This window comes from Camellia sinensis, chromosome 8, assembly GCF_055761805.1.
Source record: "Camellia sinensis isolate YWXY chromosome 8, ASM5576180v1, whole genome shotgun sequence".
Lineage (NCBI taxonomy): Eukaryota > Viridiplantae > Streptophyta > Magnoliopsida > Ericales > Theaceae > Camellia > Camellia sinensis.
In genome coordinates, this window is record NC_138968.1 from 192,496,409 (window position 1) to 192,514,696 (window position 18,288).

The following is an 18,288-nucleotide window of genomic DNA, read 5'->3' on the forward strand; positions in this document are numbered from 1 at the left end:
CTCTTGCTCAGATTGATTGTCGACCCTGTGTTCGACGAAATGTCTTACAAAATTCATCACCTCTTTTTCCCTAATTCCCCGAAACGTTTCGACCCACTTCGAGCTCAGAAGCTCAGTTATGCAAATCTTTCGGAGTTGTCAAAAGTATTCATTGTGTGGGAAAACCCAATGTTTGTGGAACCGTAAGAGAGAATCCATTGCGCATCTGTCAAATATGACAAAACGTCACATCTAACTTATAATCATTTTATTTTTCTCTTACAAAAGTCAAAAAAATCAAAAAATCTATCCCAAACAAGACTTTTTAACCTCAAACTAAAATAACCAAAAAATCAAAAAATTAAAAAAATCAACTCGCATCCTAAACGAACTCATAGTACTACAGGCAGAATCAGTCCAATGAAAGCCAAGTTTAACCCATGACAATGCCTAATGTTGTCTAACCATTTGGCCAGTAGTGCCCGCGCCCAGGTACACCACTCACATTCACGTACATGTAGTCCCGCCCTTGAAAATACACATGCACCCACCTAGAATGATACATTTCCAGTTTTTTTTTTGGATTAAATTTTTTTTTCTTCCTATATGACTAATATTGTTGTTTTATCCAGGCACTATTTAACAACTCTTATAGTAGTACATTTTTTTGATAATCTTTTTATCTGTTTTGGATCACATTATTATTCTATTTTTTTTATATCTTTTTATAAAAAGTCAAAAAATATATTTATTTAGATCATCTTAAACATTTTCTTAATTTGTGACAAGTTAGTGTAGCTGCCATTTATGACTTGTATGATATTAACAGCTACAAAAATTTCTCATAGCTTAGTTGACGTGTAGAAAAATTTGTCTCCATTGCGCATCTGTCATGTGTTGCATATTATCTGCAAAATTTCACCAAAGAACTCTAGACATGAGTGGGCATTTGGGGTTGGCTTTTTTAACTTTTTCAATTAATGTGTTTGAAAAGTCGTTAAAAAAATAATTTTTTGTGAGTAAAAAAAGATGGTGTGATGGTTTTTTTAACTTATGACAAACAACTTGGTGGCTTTTTTAACCAATTGCCAAACAATTGGGACCAGTACCTTGTTATCATCAAAACAAGAAGTCATCATAATGAGTAATTGGTTTTGAATGTCTTTCCTACTTTCTGTACCATGAACATGAACTCAAGCTCTCTTTCCTACTTTCCCCCACGCAGCATGGTTAACGTGTTCTACATCAAATCAACTGCATATCCATTAAAAAAAAATTAAAATTCTAAATTTCAGTACATTCCACCATCTTAAGGAAAAGAGTAATGCTACAAATTCATATATGATATGGTAAGAGGGTGGAACCCTATATTATTAGATGTATAATAAATTAAAAATTAACACGTAAAATATCAAATTATTATGGATACTGTTGGCTTTTTTGGCTTTCGAAGGTTACTTTTGTAATTATGAGCGTGCCAGCAAGGATCAATCAGTCCTTACAGAATTGCCAAACAATTATTCAGACGATTGTGTTATGGTTCTTTCGGCCTCAATAAAGAGGACTTTTACTGGTGGCTTACTGGTAATTAAACTTTAGAAAATCTGAACATAAGAATAGTTAACTAAACTGGAGTATTTCATTAGTATAAAAAGAACTTACAATGATCTCAGTTCCGTAGAGAATTACAGCGGCAATGTACTTGACAACTACTCCTACAAATGAAGTGCAGCGCAGAAACTAAAAATACAGGAATATAAAGGACAGGAAATAACACTAGAATATGTAAAGTGATTCTTTAGATTTTTCTCCGTACTTTCTCTGAAGTCCTTCCTGCTATTTATACTTTCCGAAGTTAACCGTCGAATTGCATTTCAAACCGTCGAACTGCTCCTCCATAATCGCTGATCATGCGACCTTATAAGTAGTTCCACTACGCCTTCACTTGCAGTTAGGCTTCCCCCTTATATTCAAATTTGAATATGAGCAACCGTTGAAGCCACGTCACCATGTGTCTCTTTATTGATCCGCTACTACTTAGATCTTATAGCAACCAATAGTGACTGCCACGTGTATGGTCAGGATCAAAGACCTACCTGGTCTCCCCATATTACCCTTACTTTGCCACGTGTTGAATTGTCATTGGCTAGCACAAAATGTGTAGCCAACATTACCCCCCGCACTAATATACCCAAGACTTGGTGATATTAGTGGATCAGAGTCTCTTTTCCCACGTCTTAGAACGTGCATGGGTTTTGCATCTTCCCAGAAATGCAACTGTCACACACCATCTGTATTAATACTCTCGTCTTGATCCTTTAAGGACTGTCTCATTATTCGAACAGACGGATACATTTCATGGCCAAATTAATTCTTTCCTCCAGTGATGAAACATACGAAGAGTCATATGTCGATGCTATTTCTCATCGAACGCATGCATTTATTAGCCACCTTTACCCACCCTTCTATATCCAAGTTCTGGACGCCTTTGCAAATTACCGACCTTTGGATTACGAACATATTGCTCTTAATCCTTCGATTCAGAAGGCTATAGACACAAGAATTCTCCCTTCTAACCTGCCTTTATCGTTCGAACAATCCGCTCTCAAACCTTTGATTCGGAAATTTGCAAATATGGATTTGAGCAACTCTTCTTCGCAAATTTCTGTATGGGATAAGGCTGCAACCTTTTCCTCCTCTGGGGGTTCTGGCTGGACAAATTGGTCAGTACCTGAGACTTATGATTTGAAGGAGCGAATCAACCACCATTTTGTTGAGTTCACTGACCCTTTAGAGTTTCCTTCTTATGCTCGAAGTTCAGTTGTTTATCCTTATGTGCCCATTGACCTTCGGCGTAGTCTGGAGGAGAATCTCCTTGTAGCATGGTATACATCTTCCATGCCTACAAAGATAGTGCGTCCTGCCCCACGCCCAGAAGAAGCACAAGGATATAACCCATCATTCTTAGCTCAGAAGGCAAAGATCTGTTCTTCTGACTGGCTTGATTATATTATTGCCTTTGTTCCTTCTGCTCCCGTATCATCCTCGGAAACAGAAGCGACCACATCTTCTTCTTCATCTCCCGAAGTTGAAGTATGCATACCTTCTCCCCCACCAGTTCTTTCCTGGACAGAGAAACTAAAGATTTCCCTATCCATGGAGAAAGCCTTTCCCCCTTATAAACCTCCACCTCCTCCTACCCCAGCTGAGCGGAAACAGGCTCAACTTCTGCTTGCTGCCTTTTCTCATTTTCCTTTTAATGTACTCGAGGATGAAGTCTCTCTCACAAACCTTCGATGGGCTTGTGATATTCTGACTAGGGGTCATGTCCTTAATCCCCTTGCTCAGGCAGAACTTCACATGTTTCTAGACCAACTTCCATTACTCCTTTATTGGCATCGAAACTCTGTGGCTACTACACAATCTCTAGACCAACTCTCATCCCTTCGAATTCAATCTCAATACGAAGCAGAAAACTTTATTGAAGAATTCAATGATTTCAAGAATAAGGATTCTGCGTATTGGGATGATTTAGACATTGATGAATTGGAACAAAGATTAAGAGAGGTGGCTTTCGAAACAAAGGCTGAAGAACTCTACTATGAAGTGAGAGCACATCAACTTATGCAGCCAACGCTAGAGGATTTAGAAGATAGAATAAGGACAGAACAAAAGTTCATTGATCATTGTTGGACTAAATTTCATGATCTTGTTATTTATTCCATCCCTTATTTTTATGAGCTCGAGTTCATACCGAGATAGGATCGGCTGATGTATTTGCCCTGCTCTTAATATAAAAAATTCTTTTCATTTGACTTTGTTTGGCCTTGTCTTCACTTGTGCTTTCATTTATGTTTAAAAGTCAACTCAGAGCTTCAAATTTCGAACAATTTCATCCCTTGAATCTGGACTTAATTGTTTTTAAATGAAACACTAAATGAACCAATTATAAACCTTTCCAATTTGTGGAATACAGTTTTGGCTGACTTTCAATTGAAAACAGTACTTCGAACCTAGCAATCTTACGCTTAAAGCCTGTTTTGACCATAGCCAATATTTAGTCATTGTCATCATTGCTTTTGATGTTTTGAACGCCAAATCCCATCCTTAAAGAAACTCAAGTTTTACTTCGAAGGACATTACCTTTGTAAAAAACTCAGGTTTTGCTTCGAATGACATTACCTGTGTTAAAGAAACTCAAGTTTTGCTTCGAAGGGCATTATCTTTGTTAAAAAACTCCAAAAACAGGTCTTTAAGCCCTTTTTAAAATACTCAAGTATTTTCATTTCCTGGGTAGGGCAACCCACTTCGAAGCTGACTTCTCTGTTTTCGAAGCCGTTTGACTCGGCTTCGAAGCAAAATATCTTATTTCGAAGCTAGTCTTAATCAACCGGGCTTTGTTTTCCCTCCAAAAGCATCAATGTTGAAGGAAGCCTTTGTACTCGTACTTTTAATACTTAACAGCTCATGTAGTGTATTTTTAATGCGAGAGCTTTTAAAACCCTTTTGTTTCGCGTTCTGAAATCACTTGCTCTTCTAATTGCACAAACCCCTCTTATTACCGATCGTCGGCTTCTCTCTACTTCTTTCCCGAAGAAAAGCATACCGTCAATGGCTTCTCCTTCAGTATCAGTCGTAGAGCGTATGAGCCCATCTGTGGCCCTGAAGAGGATTATTGATGCAGAATGCGAAAAGTACAAAGCTAGGGAGAAGAGCGCTATTGATGGACGCATCTTTGTCCCTCGTCGTCATGTGCAGTCAGACTATGTGCTCGGGCCCATATTCAAAGAAGTCCTCGCTGAACTTCCAGCCCTGTATCCCCGACTGGAAAACCAATGTCTTCTTTATGAAGGTGGTCTTGACTGGAGGAACTGGAGGATGAATCGCCCCCACCGATGCTGGCCAACGGTGAGACCAGAGTGGCAAGAGTGGTATGATCGGGTTATTCCTGCTAGGACCCTGGACCTTCAAGAACTCTGCCTTCTCGATGCTCTCAGACTGTCTAGGGTAACTATTTCAGAAGACCCTTTCCTTGTTCCCGCTGTTCTATGTTTTTGGAACCCTGTCTTTAACTTTTTCCAATTTAGATGTGGGATGATGGCCCCTACTGTCCTTGATATTTGCCATTTATTGGGACTATCTCCTATTGGCACTCCTTTTGGACCAGATTATCCTGATTTAGCAGTCCCTTTCTCTCTCCCCTCCCTTAACTCATCTTATAGTGATTTTGCTAGGGCTGAGAATAAAAGACAGGGCCCTGTGACTGATAGGGAATTTTTTTCTTTCTTATTGTATTGGCTTTGTAAATTCCTTTTTTGCACTTCCTCTCAGAGAATTATGCCTGAATTTGCCCCTCTTGCCAAAGCCTTTGTTTTACAGAAGAAGGTGGCCTTAGCCCCACATGTTCTCGGGCATGTATATAGAGTCTGCTCCCTTTTTTGTGAGAAACCCTTAGATGCTAATCAAGGGGGGCCATTCTGGATCCTTCAGTTTTGGCTTTTTGCTTATTTTACTGAATTACAATCCAAATGCCTTAAATTTTTCGAGCCAAACCCTCCTACTCATGGCATAAAGATAGCCAATGCTTCACTTTACCCTTCTACCTTTGCTTTTTACTTCTCTTTCTTTCATCAGCTTCCAGCCTCCCTTCCTGCTTACCGCTTTTGTCCCTTCGAACCTTCCATTGGTCCATCTTGGTTGAGGAATTTTCTGAGTGACCAGTCTTGTACTTTGCTTGCTCACAAGGATATATGGGCTTCCATTCTAATTCCCAGAGAGCTATTTATCGGGACTTTAAACCCGAAGGCATATAAATGTATTGCTGAACCTTACTGTCCAGCCCAATTTGCTAGACAATTTGGCCTTTCACAAGGAGTCCCAATACCCCTTTGTAGCAACACAAATCTCAGCCTCACCAGAAGGCACTTGAAGGTCCGGAAAACCAGGCTAGAAGAAGCAACTTTGAAATTTGTAGATGACTTAGCCAACTTTGAATACACTCCTTTCATTCCCCAAGGTACCGTGTTGAAGAGGTACCAAAACTGGTGGGTAACTAACATGGAGATTTATCTGGCCATTCCACCTTTAATCCTATTAGCAGTGTTGGATGTGACCAAGCCCAAAGAAACTGGAGAGGTCACTTCTTCCACTGTTTCAGAATTAGCACATGCTGCCCCTGCTGCTTCAATTCCACCCAGGGTCACTCGAGCTGCCTCGAAGAAAGGTATACCCTTATCTCTTCTCCTTTTGTCTTTTATAATGTATTTTGCCTTATCTTTCATTCTTCTTTTGTGGAGGTGGTCAATCATAAAAGAAGAGGAGCCTCTTTGAACTCGAGAAGGGAACACCCAATATTCAAGGAAAACAAAAGGAAGAATCAGATAAAGAGGAAGAGTTATTTTTGAAAAGAAAGAAGAGGGCGATCGTTTCTTCATCCGACTTAATAACTGCCAGAGAGTCAGAAGATGAACTCATCTTTCTGGAATCTAGGTCGCAGCTTGAAGAACTTGAGGGCAAAGTTGAGAAAGAAATTGAGAAAGAGCAAACCCTGCCAATACAGAGGAAAAGGAAAAGAAAGGTAACTGTCTCTCCTTCCGATATGATCGAAGATTCTGATTCTGAGACGATTGCCGAAGCCATAGAGAAGAGAAAAAAGGTGTCTGCTCCTGTTCCTATCTCAGTCGAAGATACCATCGGAAAAGCAGTCATCAAGACAATAGAGCAAGAACATCCTAAAGCCATGATTGTCTTTGAAAGAGCTGAGAAGAGGCGGCAGCAATAGTTTATGAGAGATGAACCTGCTGCTGCTGACACACTACAAAGGGAAACTGTAAGACGACAACAGACTGCCAGAGCTTACACCCTTCACAGTTCCCCAATTATCGTCGATACTTCTAGAGCAGGTAATTTTATGCTTTTTTGCGATTTTTCCTATGTTAGCCTTTGGTATCAAGGTTTGACATTGCTTTATATTTCTTCCTCATGCAGCAGCAACTTCTGAGCTCATCTTTTCGATACCTCTCTCAGTTTCATTCGAAGCAGATCAGACGCAGGATGTAGGGACTACTCAGACCATACTTCCATTTTCGGGGTTTAGATTTTCTTCACTTTTCCTGAGGCCAAGCATTCCTATACCTTTTCCTCTTGGTTTAGCTCCCTATCTTTCTCACTTGACTCTTGACTTTCCCCAATCTACTTCTTTACTGAGTCTTGCTCCTCTCTCCCCTTCCAAGGAGGCTCCAAGTGCTACCTTGTCTTTGATGAGTGTTGACAGCTCTCCAATTCGAGACTCACCATCTTTACCTAGCTCCAACCCTCCTTCTCTTGATTCATTGGTGACCAGGACCATGGAGACCATCAAAGATGCTCCATCCATTTCTCCTGTTGCTATGCAATCTTCTGTGTCTCCCAAGGCAACTCTTTCTGCTCCCCTCATGTCTACTGATGAAATTGATATTTTTGAAGCAAGATTAGCTAGCCTTTTTGACATCACTTATACTTCTCCGTCATTCGATGAGGAGACTGAGCCATTAATTTTAGCTGATTCTTTGCTGGAAATCCTTAAGAGCTCTTCTTCCTCCAGCAGTCCACCTTCTGTGCCTTCGATAGACTTGGACACCTGTCTAGACCTGCTAATTTCTTTTTCGAGGATTCCCTTCGAGGCTCTACAAAGGCCTATAATAAAAAACGGGTTTCTTCAATGCTGCAAACTTGCTGAGCAGTCTGGTATGGATGTCTCTAACCATCTATCTCAGGCAGCAGCTACCATTGAGTTTTACATCAGCATCTGTCATGCTGCCAAGGCCGCAGATGAGAAATTGGTCAGAGATCAAAGTTTTGTTTCTCAAGTGCATACTGAAGTATCAACGCTTAAGGAACAACACTCCTCTGCCTCTCATTTCCGAACTCAATTGCTGGAGAGGAAGGCTCAACTCGAAGAGGAGCTTTCTGCAGTGAATCAAGCCTTACTCAGAACTGACCTCAAACTGCAAATCACCAATCAAGGATTGGCTGATCAAAAGAAAGATATGGCTGCAGCTATTCAACTGTTTTCATCGTTTACCAATAGGAGATCCGTTGTACAAAAACAGCTGAATCATTGTAATGATTTTTGGGCCAACTTGTGGCACAATGTGCTTGACACTTTATAAAATATTTCCTTGTTTACTATTTTATGTTCTTGTACTCAGTGTTTATTTTCTACACTTTTCCTGAGTTTCCCAAATAGTTGGAAAATAAGGTTTTAAATATCTGCCATTAATCTTTTTGGGATGCACATAACCACTTAAATCTTTCAAATGGTATGCTCCAAAAGGCAAAACTCTATGAATTTGATATGGCCCTTCCCAGTTAGGTGACCATTTACCAAATCTATGGCTTCTAATCCCTATTGGGAGTATTGTCTTCCACACCAAATCACCTTCATCGAAGCTAATGTGCTTGACTTTCTTGTTATAATTTTTGGTTGCTTTCTTCTTCTGAAAGAGAATGCTGTTTAATGCCAAGATTCTAGCTTCATCTATATCTTCTAATTCTAAGCACATACTTTGATAGTACTGCTCAGGATCCAACTGGTTTTGGCATCTTACCCTTAAGGATTTAACATTGATCTCCACTGGTAACACTGCATCATGCCCATAAACTAAGGCATAAGGAGTGACTCCTGTGCTTGACCTTGGGGAAGTTCTATAAGCCCACAATACATCTAACAATAAGTTGTGCCAATCTCTCGGATTATCTTCCACAACCTTTTGTATTCCCTTTTTTAAGGACTTGTTAGATGACTCAGCTTGACCATTGGCTTGTGTGTAATATGGAGTGGAGTTCACAAGGCTGATCCCGAACTCAGCCACAAAAGACTTCACCATTTTCCCATCAAAAACAGTCTCATTATCGACCGTTGTCATTTGTGGGATGCCAAACCTATGGATCAAATCTTTAATGAACCCAACAACCTCCGTCTGATCTACAGTTTTATATGGTTTGGCCTCGACCCATTTGGTGAAATAATCAGTTGCCACCAAAATAAAACAATGATGCTTCGAAGAAGGGGGTGTATTTTCCCCATCATATCCATGGCCCATCCTCTAAATGGCCAAAGCTTTACTACTGCATGTAGATCAGTTATGGGCACATGCCTTATTGTACCATGCTTTTGACATGCCTGGCAACCCTTTGCATATTCTATGCAATCTTTAAGAATAGTCGGCCAATAATAGGAATGTCTTCGAAGCAGCCATCTCATTTTGACACCAGGCTGATGTGCACCACAGATACCTTCGTGAACTTCAGCCATAGCTATTAATGCTTCTTTTGGCCCTAAACATTCTAACAATAGACCATCTCCCCATCTTTTGTAGAGGTCATTGTTGTATATGATATATTGCATAGATTGCAATTTAATTATTCTACTGGCTTTCGAAGATGGGCCAGCCAAGTATTGTATTATTGGATGTCTCCAATCCTGTTCCTGCAGATCATTATAGTTGATTTCCAGGACCATGTTCCTCTCACTCAAGGGAGGTATAGGTTTTTGGTATGTCGTTTAGCTTACATCCCAATGGGTACCATCTTTACTCTTGAAATTCGAAGCTTTCTGCGCCACATCGTTAGCTCTATTATTCAAGAATCTCGGGACATAAGTTACATTTACTATTTCAAATTAAGAGAGCAAATGTAATGCGACGACATAATAAGGCAACATACTTATACTTTGACACTTGAAAATCCCTTTTACTTGGTTAACGACCAATTGGGAATCTCCAAATACGTCAACTGCATGTACTTGTAGTCCAATAAGAATTTCCAATCCTACTATCGAAGCTTCATATTCAGCTTGATTATTAGAACAAGCAGTTCCATCTATTCTTAAACCATGTGTGGTTTCAATTCCTTGCGGTGACTTGATTACTATACCAATTCCAATTAGGCCATTGGCTTTCGATCCATCGAACCACATTTGCCATGGTTCAACACTAGCCATACTGAGTTCCATTATTTCTTGACCCTCTGTTTGAGATGGATGGTCTGCCAAAAAATTGGCTAAAACTTGTCCTTTCACTGCCCTTTGGGGCACATATTCTAAGTGAAATTCTGATAAGGCTAATACCCATTTACCAATTCTTCCCTTCAACATAGGTCTAGATAACATGTATTTAACCAAATCTGTGGTTGCAATTACCAAGACAGTTGTAGGCAAAAGGTAATACCTTAATTTCATTACAGCAAAATACAATGCAAGGCAAAGCTTTTCTACAGCTGAATATTTACATTCGCAAGAATTTAAAAACCTACTAAGGTAATATACAGCTTGCTCCTTGCCTTCCTCATTGTCTTGGGCCAAAAAAGCTCCCAATGAATCTTCTGCTGTGGCTATGTACAACTTCAAAGGCTTAACGCCATTTGGTGGCATCAGTACCGGAGGGTTGGCCAAGTAGGCTTTGATTCCATCGAAAGCACTTTGATGCTCCGTTGTCTACACAAATTCCTCTTCATCTTTCAGCCTTAATAAGGAAGAAAAAATTTTAGTTTTCCCTGCAGTGTTAGAAATGAATCTTCGAAGAAAATTAACCTGACCAAGGAATTTTTGTAATTCTTTCTTACTTGATGGAGGTCTGGCTTCAATGATGGCTTTGGCTTTATTCTGGTCGATCTGTATTCCTTTCTTGTGTACTACATAGCCCAAGAAGTTTCCAGATGATACGCCAAAAGCACACTTAAGAGGATTAAGCTTCAATTTGAACCTTCTCATTCTTTCAAAGGCTGCCTCTAAGTGAAACAAATGTTCCTCCATGGATTGGGATTTAACCACAATGTCATCAATATAACATTCCAAATACCCACCAATAAGGTCATGAAAGATAGTGTTCATAGCCCTCTGATATGTGGCCCCAACATTCTTCAGGCCAAACGGCATTTTAACCCATTCGAAGGTCCCAATATTCCCAGGGCACCTAATGCTGTCTTGTGAACATCTTCCTCCGCAATGCAGATTTGGTTATAGCCTGAGTGTCCATCCATCATTGATAAAATATGATGTCCTGCTGAGCTATCTACCAACAAATCTACTATAGGCATAGGATATTCATCTTTTGGAGTTGCCAGATTTAAGTTTCTAAAATCAATGCATACTCTCATTTTGCCATTTTTCTTGACTACAGGTACAATATTAGATAGCCACTCAACATACCTGGCTGTTCTGATAAAGCCTGCCTTGAGTAGTCTAAGAATTTCTTCCTTGACTTTCTGGATCACCTCTGAACTCATTCTTCTTGGTTTTTGTTTGTATGGCTTGAAGTTAGGCTTCATGGGAAGCCTATGTTCCACCAATGACCTATCCAATCCAGGTAGTTCATTGTATGACCATGCAAAACAATCTTTATATCTTCTTAGAATAACCAACAACTGGTCCTTATCGGGAGAACTCAACCAAGCACTTATATAAATGGGTTGTTGTACAGAATCTTCCCCCAAATTTATTTCTTCTAAAGGGTCTTGCATCTGAGTACTTACTGGAACTCCTTCTTTGATCTTCTCTGACTCCGCAGGAATCTCCTTGCTGTGTTTTGCTTCCAGGCTCTTTGATTCCTCCTCTTTATTTTCCTTCTCATGGACAAAATCTGTCCAAAAGGATTCTTCTTCCTGTATCTCTTGGACCTTTGTTTCTATGTCCAATGCACAGTATTTATCAAGAGTTAAAACTCTGGCTTGTTGCTTCTCCAGCTTGCAGCCAATCATCATGACCTCTTTCTCCTGCTCTCGAACTTTCTGGACTATTGACTTTACATCCAATATTGAAAATTTGATTAAAGCCAAAGGCCTGGCTTCTGGTGCTTCATCTTGCTGCCTATAACCAGGCATCATTGTCATCTTTAACCTCTAATTCTTCACCAGCACTCTCCTGGACTAAATGCTTCAGACGTGCTACTTCCTCATCAGCCGTTTCTTCGGCTGAACCATCGAATTCCATCAGTATACAGAGCGGTGCCACACCGTCAATATACAACTTGGCTTCTGCGAAATCAGCACAGGCTACGAAAGGCTGAGGATCTACATTAATTTCCTCCGTCCTCCCATTGCCTAGAGCTATTATCATTTTTTGATGCAGAGAGGAAGGCACACATTTATTAGTGTGGATCCAATCTCTACCAAGTAAGGCATTGTACTTTGCATTGCTATCGATGACGAAAAACGCCGTCATACAATCCTTGGTTCCCACACTGAGATTGATGGGTAGAATCCCCTGGGCCATTTGCTTGTCTCCAGCAAAACCAGCGATGGTTGTACTGGTTGGGATCAACCTGGGATTCCTCTTCCCTAATTTCTTCAAAGAAGATTTTGGTAATAAGTTCACCGCCGCTCCATTATCCACTAAGACTCGGTTTAACTGAACTCCATCGAAGAAGGCCTTAATGTACAAAGGCTTAACATGCTGCGTCATGGAATTCGAGGGATATTCAAATGGATACGAGAGGTTAATGCTTACCACTTCCTCGCTCTCATATTCAGTTTCCATCGGGGTAACCATTTCGAAATTATCTTGCACCATACTTGCTTGTGAATCTTCACTAGAGATCTGAATTGGATCAGCTTCCTGCCCCTCTTGATTCTCATCTCCAGCTTGGAATTCCTGTGGTAGTATGTGTACCATGTTCACTGATACTGGGGGAAACGAGCCGAACTGGATGGCTGGCTGTACTTGTTTCCCCTCTAGGTCACTTTGATCGACTTCCTCAGAAACATCCTGCATGATGCATTCTGGTATCTCATTGCTAACGGGTCCCTTCGAATGGTTTTCCTCAGCTGGCTTTTCAACCTGAAATGTTTGCTCAGCCATGAAGGCTTCGAACATTTCTTCTTCCATCATTTCTTTCTTCTGGCTTACGCCAATATCTTCTTCCGTTTCGCTACCACTCTCCATCAGAGCTTTCTCCAACCCTGCTAGACTTTCCTTCTCTCTGGCCTTTAGTTCAAAATGAACCTTGACCAACTGTTCTCTGCTACGATCCACCTTGTTTTGTGTAACTGGCTTTGAACTATGGTCTGACTTTCGATTATTCTTTTCTCCAGTCTGGATCATCGAAGAGCTCTCTCCACTTTCTTTCAGGTTTCTCTGGTATTGGGTGTACCTGCGCTGAATTTTTCTCCTTTGTGATCTGGAAATAACGGGGACCATATCTGGTTCCCTCGTTCTTGGGTGTTTCAGCAATACCCAGTTGTTGGGAGCCACCAAAGGAGACTTAACCATCCTACTTTGATTTCCAAAATTCCTTTGGGAAAGCATTTCTCTGGATTTGTTTTGCATCACAAACCAATCTGGGACTCCAGGTACCCACGAACCTACTGACCCAGACGTTGAACTACCTCTTTCTTCCTTCGACGACACCTTCGAGGCTGGCTGTGAAGAAAATTGTTTGGCCCTGTCTCCAAGCTTTGAGCCTGATTCAGGTTCTCGATGATGGTGATCATTTTCTGTCCTTCGTGAAGCTGGCCCAAGGGGCCAATTCCTGGTTTTGATCCCAAAACCTGAACTCTTCTCCAACCTTCTTTCAGAATGACTACTCTCCAACCTGTAATAGTTAGGTGATCTGGAGTCATATAAGGGCTTCTTGCCTTTAGCATGCATTCTCTCACCTGCAGGCTCAACCACTAGTGACTGCCGCCTAACATTAGCCGGATACGGCCTTTTATTATAAGCATTGGTTGGTTTGGGACGCCTCTGCACATCCCTGTAGTACTGCTTCCCATCGACTGGAAGGCCTTTCAACCACTTATAACTCAGTCTGCACCTGGGACACATTCGTTGCATTACGGCTGCCTCTAGGGAATCATCATCCAGTGCTTCTTCATCAGAATCCTCCTTCTGATGTGAGAAATCCCATCCCATAGTTGGTGGACCTCTAAGGTCTTTTTTGGTTGCTGTCTGATTGGCCACATGCATCTGTACATTGACTTCCTCCAATTCTTTCAAAGACAGGTTCTGAAAGTCTGACATGATGACATTGGCTTCCACCTCTCCAATTTCTGGAAATGGATTGCTATCAATCCCCATGGCTTTTTCAGCTTTGGCTGGGAACTTCAAACTCCCTTTCCGAATTTGTTCTTGGATCCTGTCTCGAAAAACAACACAGTTTTTAGTCGAGTGCGACCAAGAATTATGCCATTTACAATATATTTTTCCTTTAAGTTCATCAAGAGATGGGATTTTAACACCTTTTGGTAACTTAAGGAAGTTGGCAGCAAGCAAATGATCAAAAATGTCATCTGCCTTAGTTAAATCGAAAGAATATTTCCTGTGGAGATCTTTCTTTTTAAACTGCTGGTCTATTGTCGTATCTTTATGAACTAATGCTTCACAGATCATAGGCTCCTTTCCCACAATCTCTGCTGCATCAATCTCATAATTAGGATCTTTGTAGTATGTCCTATATGATGCATTATTTCGATCATGTTCTTCTTCTAGTAAAGCTTCATATCTAGATACTTTATAAGTCAGTTCCACTAAATCTCTAAATTCTGTTGAATCAAACTTCTTTCGAAGCCTGAATTCTAGGCCATTTTCAGCCAATCTTACGAATTCCGTTTCTGGTAAGATTACTCTACATTTATTTCGAGCTCTCTTAAATCTAGAAATAAATTGAGTAGCCTTTTCTTCAGGCCTTTGACTCAATCTTGCCAAGTCTGCCATGGAAACTTCTGGTTCAGATTGGAAGAATTGGGCATGAAATGCCTCTTCCATTTGTTGCCAAGTCTGGATGAAACCAGGTGGAAGATTAACGTACCACACAAACGCCCCCCCAGTTAAAGAATTCGGGAATAGTCTTAATTTCATATAGTCATGATTGGTGAATTCACCACATTGAGCGGCAAACCTAGCAATATGCTCTACTGTTGATTGGTTTCCATTCCCATGAAAGAGGACAAAATCTGGTACCCTGAAACCTCTTAGATATTCATGTACCCTATCGACCCATTCTGGGTATGGTTTTCTATACACAGGGGTTTGGACCCCCCGAGCCATTGGTCCACACAACTCCCTAACTATCTCAGTGATCTGGTCCCTAGGGACCATATTTTGTGCCTGCTGAACCACCACTAGGGGCACAAACACAGGATTTGGTGGACACACTTGTGCTTGTGGTCCTCTTGGTCCATAAGGTGGTACATTTGGGACTGGCTGTCCCTGTGGTAGAGGGTGCTGTTGGGGGTGTAGGTAACCTCTTTGAGCCTGTCCTGCGAAAGGACCCACGAAAGGTATTGGAACAGGTATTGTATCCCTTCCACTTGTAGGAAAACCTTCCAACCCCCCGGGTATAAATTCGAATATAGGATTATTGAACCCCCTGGTACCAGGTATGGCTTCGAATGTGGGATTTGGACTCATTCTTATGCCATTTTCTTGTACCGGGCTAGATCCACCAATCTGCATGGCTTCACTGTTGAACATTGAGGCATTCTGGCCTGCTACAAGCCTCAAAATGGGTTCGTACCAAGACTGAGGTGGTAGTCTTTCATGGTTCTGATTACTAGTTTGACCATTAGAATGTCCATTAGCTTGCATAGGCTGTTTGTCTCTAGCCAATCTTTGCTGAGGGACATTTACCTCCTCTATGTGTCTTACATTCGTTGGTTGGTGGTTGTTCATTCGATCCAAAAAGGATACTGCCCACCTTTCCATTGTGTTTACTAATTGCTGTCCCATGGCATCTACCAAGCCGCCCCACGGATTGACTGGCTGAGTAGATGGGACACTGGATGGTCCAATTCCTTGGTCTCATCCACTATTACGAACAAATGGTATTCGCTCTGAGGTATTGGTCTGTTCGACCATGGGTTCTGATAGGATAGGAGTTTCCACAGGATGTGTTATCACATTATCCTCTGGATTGGATGTCTCCACCTCTCCTTCCACGCCTTCTTCCAAACGTTCATTTTCTCCTTGTCTCCTACGTCTAGCCATTTTGTTTTTAAGAAGTCCCACCGGGCGTGCCAAAAATATATGTTGGCTTTTTTGGCTTTCGAAGGTTACTTTCGTAATTATGAGCGTGCCAGCAAGGATCAATCAGTCCTTACAGAATTGCCAAACAATTATTCAGACGATTGTGTTATGGTTCTTTCGGCCTCAATAAAGAGGACTTTTACTGGTGGCTTACTGGTAATTAAACTTCAGAAAATCTGAACATAAGAACAGTTAACTAAACTGGAGTATTTCATTAGTATAAAAAGAACTTACAATGATCTCAGTTCCGTAGAGAATTACAGCGGCAATGTACTTGACAACTACTCCTACAAATGAAGTGCAGCGCAGAAACTAAAAATACAGGAATATAAAGGACAGGAAATAACACTAGAATATGTAAAGTGATTCTTTAGATTTTTCTCCGTACTTTCTCTGAAGTCCTTCCTGCTATTTATACTTTCCGAAGTTAACCGTCGAATTGCATTTCAAACCGTCGAACTGCTCCTCCATAATCGCTGATCATGCGACCTTATAAGTAGTTCCACTACGTCTTCACTTGCAGTTAGGCTTCCCCCTTATATTCAAATTTGAATATGAGCAACCGTTGAAGCCACGTCACCATGTGTCTCTTTATTGATCCGCTACTACTTAGATCTTATAACAACTAATAGTGACTGCCACGTGTATGGTCAGGATCAAAGACCTACCTGGTCTCCCCATATTACCCTTACTTTGCCACGTGTTGAATTGTCATTGGCTAGCACAAAATGTGTAGCCAACAGATACATTTGTGGGTCTTAAACATTTTTTCTAGGGAAATGAAACCTAATGCAAAGAGGTAATTGTACACACAAAACAGTTGCCTGCAAAATAAGAACAAAAAATAGTGAATTTTTTAAATTTTATTAATTAAAATAAATTGAGTACGACATCTGAGGATTCTTATAAAAATAATTATTTTTGACAATATATTCCCAAATCTAAATGATAAGTCATCACTGACTCACCAACATAAATTATTGGTTTTGAATCTCTTCCATACTTTTTGTACCATGAACATGAAAAGAAACTCCATGACTATCGATTGCACATTTATTATAGTCATTACAAGTTTACAATACCATAGGAACATATAAAACTAGCATCTAACATATATATCTTCATTAAGGTCTCACTATTTAACATGAGGATGATAAGGAATGGGAATCACTTGAAGATCATTTTTTCTTCGTGCAGCCAAACCAAAGGTCTCTGTCATGTCCAGTTCTTCTTGAGTCATTCTACCGAGGAGTTTCCAATCGAAATGATACAACAATTGCGCGAGTGGAAGCTCAATATTAGGAATAGCAAATGCAATGCCCGGACATATCCTTCTTCCTGCACCAAATGGTATATATTTGAAACATGCCCCCTTGAAATCAATTGCGCTGTTGAGAAATCTCTCTGGATCAAATTTCTTTGCTTCGTTCCAGTGTTTGGGATCTCTACCAATAGCCCACGCATTGACAATGACTTTGGTCTTGACAGGTATTTCGTATCCATTAATTGTGCATCGCTCGTTGCTTTCTCTTGGAAGTAACAGAGGAACAATGGGGTGTAGCCTCAATGTTTCCTTGATTATTGAGTTTAAGTATTTCAATTCATGAGGGCAAGTTTCATCGACATTTCTTTTTCCATCAAACACATGTCTTACCTCAGCTTGTGCCCTTTTCATCATTTCTGGGTTCTTTAGCATTTCTGACATCGCCCACTCTATAACTCCTGATGATGTCTCACTTCCAGCACTGAAAATGTCCTGGAATGAGGTTGATGGCATTCAATTTAGGTTATTGATATTGCTAGGAATTCTTCAAAAAATAGTTACCCATCTTCATGCCTATATATCTTTTGAAGCTATGCACAGCAATGTGAAAGCATGAAAAATGAAACAACACATCAATGTTGATCTCAAACCTCTAACAAATGCCCTAAAATAAGATGCATGCAATATAGAGCTGTATTGAAATGATGTGCACACTTGAAAATTAATATTTTTAGAATTTTTTTGTAGGGAATCTATCAAACAAAATCTATATTATGCTTGTTGAGAAATTCATGAGTTTTTGCATTGAGAAATTTCTCTCCTTTTTTTAAACAAAAATTTTCAATTTTAGCACTAAGAAATTTTTTGAAAACTAAGAAATTTCTTGATTTTGTGATTTTGTAAAATTTACAAAATCAAGAAATTTTACAAAATCAAGAAATTTCTCAGTAGAAATAGTAACAAATTGATCTTTTTTTAAGAAATCAATAAAAATTTCAAATTTCAAAAGGTTTCTCGGTTGAAAATTTGAGAAATTTTGTAAAAAATA

At 40.2% G+C, this 18,288-nt stretch overlaps 1 protein-coding gene across 2 annotated transcripts in view; it reads right to left on the reverse strand.

Annotated features, from left to right (window-relative positions):
- The window catches only part of LOC114311031 (cytochrome P450 71D10-like), a 32,301-nt gene that overhangs the window by 10,607 nt on the left and 3,406 nt on the right, over positions 1–18,288 (reverse strand). The window contains exon 2 of one of the 2 annotated variants that reach the window (XM_028265980.2): positions 16,997–17,732. The exons of the other annotated variant lie outside the window; for it this stretch is intronic. Within the exon in view, the coding sequence (XP_028121781.2) occupies positions 17,112–17,732 (621 nt within the window). The 3' untranslated portion in view covers positions 16,997–17,111. Of the gene's footprint in view, positions 1–16,996; positions 17,733–18,288 lie in introns of those variants that run through there. 2 annotated transcript variants of the gene reach the window in all.